General features: G+C 38.7%; 1 protein-coding gene across 1 annotated transcript; it reads right to left on the bottom strand.

The window, feature by feature from the left end:
- Positions 1-7,577: 7,577 nt before the first annotated feature.
- LOC116684179 (trace amine-associated receptor 13c-like) lies at positions 7,578-9,080 on the bottom strand. Its single transcript, XM_032510063.1, has 2 exons — positions 8,733-9,080; positions 7,578-8,390 (listed from the first exon to the last, which is right to left on the bottom strand). Exons 1-2 carry the CDS (start codon positions 8,907-8,909, stop codon positions 7,578-7,580), a joined length of 990 nt encoding a protein of 329 aa, XP_032365954.1. The 5' UTR covers positions 8,910-9,080.
- Between the last annotated feature and the right edge of the window lie 209 nt (positions 9,081-9,289).

Below are 9,289 nucleotides of genomic sequence, written 5' to 3' on the forward strand. Positions count from 1 at the left end.
TATATATATATATATATATGTATATATATATGTATTATATGTACATATATAGATGTATTATATGTATGGCCAATTCTACAATATGTGAGGGTTTTAAGGGTTTTAGAGGATGCTTATATTCTTTTCTGGCATTTTCAGATTTCAAAGAGGTAATTTTAGTACTTATTGTGATTTATTTAGGTTCCAATTACTTTCAGGCATAATTATAGGTTACGTTTTTGTGGTAAACACAATCTTACATTTCAGAATCATGAGTGTTTTTGTGAATGTGATGCTTTGTTTTAGGGTTTAGTTAAGCTGAATCCCCTCCTGACACTTTTGAATATCCAATGCTTTTGGATAAATGATGAATCTTTGTTTGGCTGAATGTTATGCATTTCTGGAGGAAAAAGCAATGCAAGTATTTGAAATAACTTCTTCTGATCTTGCAACTGTACGATACATATTAATAGGGTAGCTATTTAAGACTTTAAGAACTATGTGCAAATATACACTTTATACATGCCATACAAGACAGGCCCTGTAAGTCGCTAGGGCAACGTCCAAATGGCTGCCCATGTTGGTCCGCCAGTTGCAAGCTCCAACAAGGGCCAGTAAATTCCACCAAATGCAAGACTTAAAACTGAGTCTGGGCCAACCGAGTCAGCCCACCAGACGCAAGGCTAAACAAGAGGGCCTTACTCCGCACTACACAAAGCACACATTGGCTACCACCTTCAGGCAAACTGCTATGACTCACAATGAATTAACAAAAGGCAGCCTCATCAGCCTGATCCACCAGCTGTGGATATCACCTTATTTTGAATGGGACAAGACTACGGGCCTAAAGGAAGGAGAGGAACTGATTATGCCCATCCAGGATTCAAGTCCAGTTGTTCCTCCTGCTTTGTTACTTGTTGTCAGCTGTGGTTGCAAAGCCGGGTTGAAACCTTGCACATCAGCAAAGTGCAGCTGTACAGCTGTAGGTCTGGCCTGTAGGCCTACCAGTTAGTGTTTCTGCAAAGGCAATGATGGTATATGCTGCATCATACTTATACAACACCAAGAGCACAAAGAGAGGGATGAAGGGTCTGGAGAAGATGATGACAGAAAAGAAGAGGATAGTGAAGATGGTCTGCTGCTTTCCATAGCAGTGCCTGTAGGGGGACACGTCTTCCATGAAGGCAAGCTAGTGACTTCAGTGCTGGGACCTTTGGCGCTTTTGGTAAATATCATACCTGGTTGCATTCAAGGTTACAAAGTTCCTCTGATTGTACAGAGCCAGAAAGAAAGCCCTTTTTGCTTTTGTGATCTGTAACTTTGGGGCTTCTGCCTGTCCAATGCAGTGGAGAAGCTTACCAGGAACGACTCTTATGGCAGTGAGTGCAGACACCTTCCCCCTTCCCAACAGGATATGAGGTGGAATCAAAGAAAGAGCATGCATGGCCAGAATGGAACCACATTGGTCACCCAGATTCTCTGCAATTGCATTTATGCTGAGAATTGTGCCATTTTATCTGTAGGTTAGTTATTATACCAGCCTTCTAACACCAATAAACCATAAAGCACAAAGACAGTTATAAGTGATATATCCGCCTCATCATGAGTGGCAATGCTGTCAGCTTTACTGACCATCATGATATTACTTCCTACATTGAAAGTACACAGGAGTTTCCCCAGCCTTTTTGTTGTGCTTGTTTTTCAAGACTTTGTCTCGACTAGGTAGAGGTGTAGTCAATGAGAGCATGTAGGCTACTCTGTGGAGCTCTGTCCTTTTCTTCTATGTCTCTCATGGTCCTTTGCAGACACCTGCAAATATCTGTCAAAGATGACAAATGTTTGGGTGTCTAACAATTAAGCCAACGTCCCATGCTGGCTGCAAGATCTGCCACTGTCCCAGACGATGGCCAAACCACGATAAATGAGCTGGGATGCAATGACAACATCTGGTGGCTGGGTATGGCAGACTGGAACCATGAATTAGCTAAGAGAACAGTTAGCCTCCACTGGTAAGCTGATGCTAATTTAGCTAACAGCTATTTTGACTAATCACTAGCTGACAGTTTGATTCAGCCTAAAATAACATTATTCAAACTAAACAGTACGAAAAGCAGCAACAGCTAAATTAAGATTTTACAGTAATAATAAAGACAAGTATTGAGTGATTGTATTTTATATGAGCACAAGTAAAGTAAAACTGACGTAACAGCTGTTATATATTTCAACAGTTATTTTAGTTTGAAGGTCTTTAACATGCTGTCTCAGCTGGTGGTTAGCTGAATTAGCTGTCAGCTAAACAAAAGTTAGCTTTCCAGTGGCGGTGAACGGACTTTCTTGAACTATCTACGGGAACAGATTGTGCAGTATCGTAAGGTCATAAATCCGCGTTCATCATGATATCATCTGCGCATGCTTGAACATCTTGCACATGCGCAGGACAGATTGTGTACCGACAAGCTCTATTGCGGAGCACACAACTTAAGTTATGTTGTACCAAAAATTATCGTTCCTTAAAGTTTTGGTGGTTTGTGATTAGCTCGCACTGTTGCTTGCTCTGGAGGAGACTACTAGAACTGTTGGGTCCTTGTAAATTCTGGAGTGTGGTCTATCTGTATAGTGTCTTGAGATAACTCTTGTTATGAATTGATACTATAAATAAATTGAATTGAAATTGAATTGAATTGTTCGATATGGCTATGAGTTAATAACGCCGGCGTTCTGTTTAAGGAAGACATGCTTTTTGGTGAAACTACTTTCTTTAATGATTAAGTTTTCCATGATAATAAATGTTTCAACTACTTTAAAACTAGACTATGCTCCCTTGCTTTACTACATACTTATTACAACTACAACAGCTAGCTGCCACATCTTATTTGCAGGAAAACATGACCTAACCTCAAAAAATGTCAACAAATTTAGGTTATCAACATTTACATCAAAGAGCAAGAGTTGAAATGTAAGGTTATAGTGTTTACCATGAAAATAACCTGAACGTTTGTCCAGAGTTAATAAAAAATGTGTCTAAATTAATCCAAATTTGTTATAGAATTGCCATTTTGAAGTCTGAAAGTGCCAGAATTGAATTCAGCATCCTCTAAACCTCTTAAATCATTCCAATATTGTAGAAACTGATGGCACAGTGCAAAATCTATTGTCGATCTGGCCGATTCCGCTAATTTTGCTAATGAACAAAGATTCATCATTTATCCAAAAGCATTGGATATTCAAAAGTGTCAGGAGGGGATTCAGCTTAACTAAACCCTAAAAACAATGCATCAACATTCACAAAAACACTCATGATTCTGAAATGTAAGATTGTGTTTACCATAAAATTAACCTATAATTACACCTGAAAGTAATTGGAACTTACCTAAATAAATCACAATAAATACTAAAATTACCTGTTTGAAATCTGAAAATGCCAGAAAAGAAATCAGCATCCTCTAAAACCTCTAAAACCACTTACATATTGTAGAAATTGGCCATACAGTGCAAAATATTTGGTCAAACTGGACGATTAAGCTAATAATGCTAATTATGCTAATTATGCAAATTGCTCAACATATGTAAATTAGCATCCGTCATTTTCCGTATACTGGGGACCCATACTTCACACTTCTGCAATAAAACTTTGGTGTACTCAACATTTCCGGGTTCACAATGGGGCTCTATGGGCTGGCTACTAGACTACTAGTAACCTTTCAAAATAAAATGTCTAATTTCACTGCAGTGACAATAGGTATAAATTGAACTGACATTACTGTTTTACTGTAAAACAAATCAACAGTGAACAAGTAATGTCAGTTTTTCAGTGTTTTACCATCTTACAGTCACAGAATGGAAATTAGACCTTTTTCTTTAGAAAAAGAGTACAGGCAACCATCTTTGAGAAGAACAATACAAACATAATGTTCAATGTCTCTATTGTCGAGATTAAATTAAGTAACAATTATAACTTAACAATTCAATGTAACTATAAAACAGATTTAAAATGCAAAAACATGAGTTACCATTGCCATTCCAGCAATCGTTTATTTTAATGTCTAATACCTTTCTATTAACTCTCTTAACCCTTGTGTTGTCTTCACTTTCGGGACCCTCCCGTGTCCCTCGGGTCAAATTGACCCGTGACTTATTTGGGGTTTTAAAAACAATTCTCAAAATAAAAGTTACCTTCATAATCCATTAACAAATATATTCTCTCAATTTCAAACAATTGAGAGAATATATATATATGTTTAGGGAATGCAATCAGTCTCTACTAGAACACAATTAAAAATGCAAGTTTTTGTCATAAAGTTACAATTCATGTTAAAAATCCACTGTGGAAAAAACATAAGTGGTCATTTCCAGAACAGTGTTCTGAATTGAGTCAGGAATACATGTTTATTACAGAAAATAAGGTAAGGCCATTGATTTTCAGATGTAAAAATACACACAGAGTATGAAAAATGTAACTTGTACCATTTTTCTTCTTGTAAAAATTTGAAATGGGTCAATTTGACCCGAATACCAGACAAGGGTTAATCATTAAAATGACCCATTTTAACCAGTTGCATTTGCAGTTGCAAAACCTTTTATTCAAGAGCCCAAACTTCCACCACTCAAAGAATCTGGTCATTAACTAACATTCAAGGTTTAAGTGTCACTTACAGACACAGGTACATATTTCCAAACTGTTACACGGCCTTCAGTCCGGCCATGAGTTCACCCTGTACATAATGTAATGGGAAAATTACATAGACAATGATTTTCTTTCAATATTTGTTCATCTCTTAAGGGATTTTTTCATTATAAGTAAATCCTTCAATTTGCCTCTGAAATATGTGTATATCCTAAAATAAGTCCTGCAGTGTTGGAGACAACTAAAAATGTTCTGACTCTGCATTTCTCCACTGTAAGCAAGGTTGGAGCCATGAGGCGTTCTACAGACGAGATAAATCTCTGATTTCTCAGACAGAATGACGGCTACAGTCATTCTTGACGCACTAGAGACAGATATAAGGAGGATATAAGGAGGTGTATTACTGATTGTATGGGCCAAACCTGTTGCCACTTTGTAACTCTGTTCATTGTGAAAGCTGTTCTCGTCATTTGATTGTTCTCTGCAGAAAACAATTAAACCCTTCCACCGAATACCTAAACTTTTAATCCAGTTTGCAGCCTGTCTTTATTTTGTTTCAACAAGGTGTCTTCTTCACTCAAATTCCTCCCTCGCTGTACAGAAACTTCCACAAGTTTCCACATGCTGAATGGTGCTTTTTGCATCGTAATGGACGCTGAGGGGCACTACCCAGCGTCCGTATTTTCTTAGTTGGGACGGAGAACTTGGCTTGGACTACTAGAACCACCATTTCTTTTAAGATAGATTTCTGTGTAATTACTGGATAAAGAAAGAGGAAGTATAGCAGCAAGAGGTAGAGTTATGGACAATTACTTGCTAAGCCCTTTGCAAAGTGTTCTGAAGTGTTTTTTATGGCCAATCTTTAACCTGGGACGAACTCAACCCCCCTTCAGGGTTTGAACCCTTAGAACACAATTGTCACGTTAAATAAACACAGGATTGATTTCTTAAAAGTCTGATACATTGAGAGCTCCAGAGCTGATACATATAACAACACTAGTTTTTGTGCCGACTACTTCATCTACTTCTGCACTCATACTTGCCAACCCGCCCCATTTTCCCAGGAGACCTCTGAGTTTCATTGCCCTCTCCCGGTTTCCTCCCCGGGTCACAACTCCCCAATAGTTCCCAGTTGATCAAAGTTCAAATTGCCACACCTTTTTTTCTTTGTCATCTCAACCTGTTTCTGTCACGTCACAGCGAGTTTAAGCCCTACGACTGAACGTCTACTGTTTCCATCTAGACAACAATGAAGCTACACCGAGTGTTTGTTGTGGCATGCAGGTGACTCGAAGGAGAGCCTAGTCCTCCTCAGAAAGAGAGGAATAGAGATTACTGTAAATCTTATCAAACTTTTGCTAAACAGACTACATTTTTGGTCCTTTTGATGAAGTGAAAAAAAACAGTATCCATGGTAGCTGTTTTGTTCAGTCAATAACCCCATTGGAGTGTCTTGCTCTTTCATTTACTTTTGGGTGTACTATATTTCTCAGCTCTGGGATGAGTGTGATTGGCCACATTTGATATACCTTACGTACCCGAGGAAATTTCCAATAAACCCCTTGATGATAATTAGGGGCCGAGTAGCGAAGCTTTTTTTGATTTTGGCCACACACACAATGTCACTGAGCACTTTGTACTGTGGATTCTTCAAGACACGTGATAAGTTCCAGAATAGAAACATTTTTTTATTTTTTAGGGAAAACATTTGACACCTGTAATTTGATCCTACAGTGTTGTTACTTTGCACTTGCTTTTGAATCATTTAAATAAATAATGCAAAGTGATTATTTTAAAATAAAAGACATAGCATCTGTTGCATAACATACATTATGAACAGGTAACTAAGTGGTCTTGAAGAAGATTCTATTCTGTCTTTCATTTGGACTCGGTCCTGACTAGTCCTGGTCTTGAACTTGAAAAAATTTGACTTGACTACACCACGATTCATCTTCTCATCTCAACTGCTTTGCTTCATTTCTATCCTGCAAAATACAAGTCAACAGCTCCATCTTCTGGCGAGTCAGCAGAGAGTAATAACTGGGGCAGTTTGAGTTTGCAGATAATGTAGCTGAACAAAAAAAACAATAAAAAGAGACAACATTACATTGTGAATAGGTCTGTTTATCATCATATGCCACTTTACAACAAATCTCTATGCTATGTAACAATAAATAAATGACAATTCTGATGATTTTCTAATAAAACTGATTGAAAATTGCAATCCATTACTCTTTACATGATTTGTTAAACTTGAACTTTCTCTGTCCAATGATTACATGTTTCTCTGGAAATGTGACGTCAATGATCTGATGAACTGTAGATAATCCTGTCTTTTTAAATAATCTATTATTTTGTTTCTCCCAACAGGACTTCATAGTGCTTCACATAATTATGTCATAAAGACATTATATGTTAATTTGGGATCACATATGAATGACACTAAATTGAAATGATTACAACAACTTTGTAAAGGGCCCAAGATCTTTTTGTACTGACAGTTTTATGTGAAACACAACTACAGTTCACAGCTGATGTTTTTCTATACTTGGTGGGAAAGTGGGGCTGTTCTTTTTAACAGTGAAACAGAGGCAGAGCAGGCCTGGGATTTCTGTTTGCGACAAAATCGACATAAATCACAGAGATGATATTTTGAGGAAACATAGAGACATAAACACAAAGTTTTCATAGCGCTTTTGTTGTGTAGGGTTGGAATGTTTCATGTCACTAGTGATTACCTAGAAACAGTACATGGTGCTTATGACTCTTTCTTTAAATGCAGCAGCATCAAAGAGACACAATACACAACAAGAGAAAGCTGAAGAACAGACCTTTCAGTTGTTGATCATACACAATTTAGACTTAAAGACAGGAAAGTATATCTTCAATTTCTCTATTTCATAAGTCACACACTGAACATATTCATTACATTAATCCTTAGACTGAGTCTGATCCCGGTCCCTCCACAGCCTCTCTACATCATGCTGGTCTCACGGGAGCCAGGCTGCAGTATCTGAAGAGTAACTATGAGTTTAACTGCTTTTCTAAACCAGGGGTAAAGGAAGGCATAGATCACAGGGTTGAGGCCGGAGGTAAATTGACACACAAAGAGAACATAGGATGCAGATGAAACATTAACAAAGCTGTCCCCTGCAAGAGAGACACAGTAATATGGGCAAATAAAGATTAGAAACACAACTACCAGAACACCAAGATTCCTGGCTGCTTTCAGCTCTGATTTCTTTGCCTTTGAAGTCACTGACAGCTGGAGTGTGACAACTGTAATGTGAGAGCGCATGGCACGGGCCTGAGACACAGCTACAGCAAATACTCTCAGATACAGAGCTACGATGACAGTAACTGGAACAATAAAGGACAAAACAAGATCTATTAGTCCTGTGGAATAGTCAATGACCAACACACATTCTCCGTAGCAGGAATTATACCTCCCTGGTTGAGTCAGGTCATCCTTGACAAAGAGAAAGCTGTAGGAAGCAGAATAGAGCCAACACAGACAAACACTGAGTTTAACTCTGTTCATGGTGATTCTGGTGGTGTAATGCAGAGGGTCACAAATAGCCACATAACGGTCAACTGATATGAGCACCATGTCACCTATTGAGGATACAACAATGATGATTGAAAGATAATTATAAAGAAAACACACAAAGTCACCAAGAAACCAGCAGGATGTTTTTTTGAGGATTTCTCCCGGCATCACCACGAGGCCCACTAGAAGGTCTGAGACAGCCAGAGAGAGGAGGAGGATGTTGGTGGGGGTGTGGAGCTGCCTGCAGGGAAAGAGGAAAGTATCATTAAACCAACAATGCTGACAGAACAACCCAAACCAGTATTCAAAATTAAAAATACAAAATCAATATTAGTTTCAATATTTTCCAATCCACCACATCAGTTAGAGTAGACAGTTAAAATGACTTGGTTGAGGTCACGGTGGACAGAAAGCAATGATTAATATCAGTAAGAGATAGGACATGAACAACAGTTTCTGGCATCAGAGTCAGACATTTGGAGCAACATTATTCAGAATTAGCTCAAAGACAATTCTTCTAAATATACAGCAGCTGTTCACATTTTAAAATCCTGTAAAGAGAAGCAAAGAAGTTAATACCTGCCTGAAGTGGGAGACTGAGATGATTATGAGCAGGTTGAGAGTCACAGTGGTCAGAGAGATGGAGTAGCACACAATGTAAATGAGCAGTGTTTGGGGCCAAGGAGACGAGGGCTTCCTGCAGGAGGTGTTTGGGAACTGTGGAAAGCAGAGCTTGGCTCCGTCCTCAACCTCCATCTGCAGAGGTCTGCAGACAGCTGCAGCTCTGGCAGCTTTCTGAACAAACCTGAGTCATGTAACTGATTTATCTCTCTCTCATTCTCTTCATCCCCTCCTCTTTCTCAGTCCCTGTTTGACTCTGATGCCCCTCCTCCCTGACTCTGCACATCCCACCATCATCTTCATCACTCTCTCTGTAACCCTGCCTTTCTCACTGTCTCTCTTCTGTCATTTTCTACCCTTGTTTCCTTTCCTTTGTCCTATTCTTGATAACTTAACCACAGATGCATTCTGGGATAGAAGAAAAAAGCACTCTTTGCATTTCTTTACCCAATCACAATTAACTCAGGAGACGCTAAGATCTGGATGTAGAGACGGTGGCTCTGCTAAATAGTCTC

Source organism: Etheostoma spectabile, unplaced genomic scaffold (genome assembly GCF_008692095.1).
Source record: "Etheostoma spectabile isolate EspeVRDwgs_2016 unplaced genomic scaffold, UIUC_Espe_1.0 scaffold00019235, whole genome shotgun sequence".
NCBI lineage: Eukaryota > Metazoa > Chordata > Actinopteri > Perciformes > Percidae > Etheostoma > Etheostoma spectabile.

What these genes read in the sequence shown, in the direction of transcription:
- LOC116684179 (XM_032510063.1), bottom strand. Translation starts at nt 8,909, where the DNA reads ATGGAGGTTGAGGACGGAGCCAAGCTCTGCTTTCCACAGTTCCCAAAC. An exon ending in CAGTCTCCCACTTCAGGCAG is followed by an intron (nt 8,391 to 8,732) that starts GTATTAACTTCT and finishes CCCTGCAGGCAG; the next exon opens with CTCCACACCCCCACCAACAT.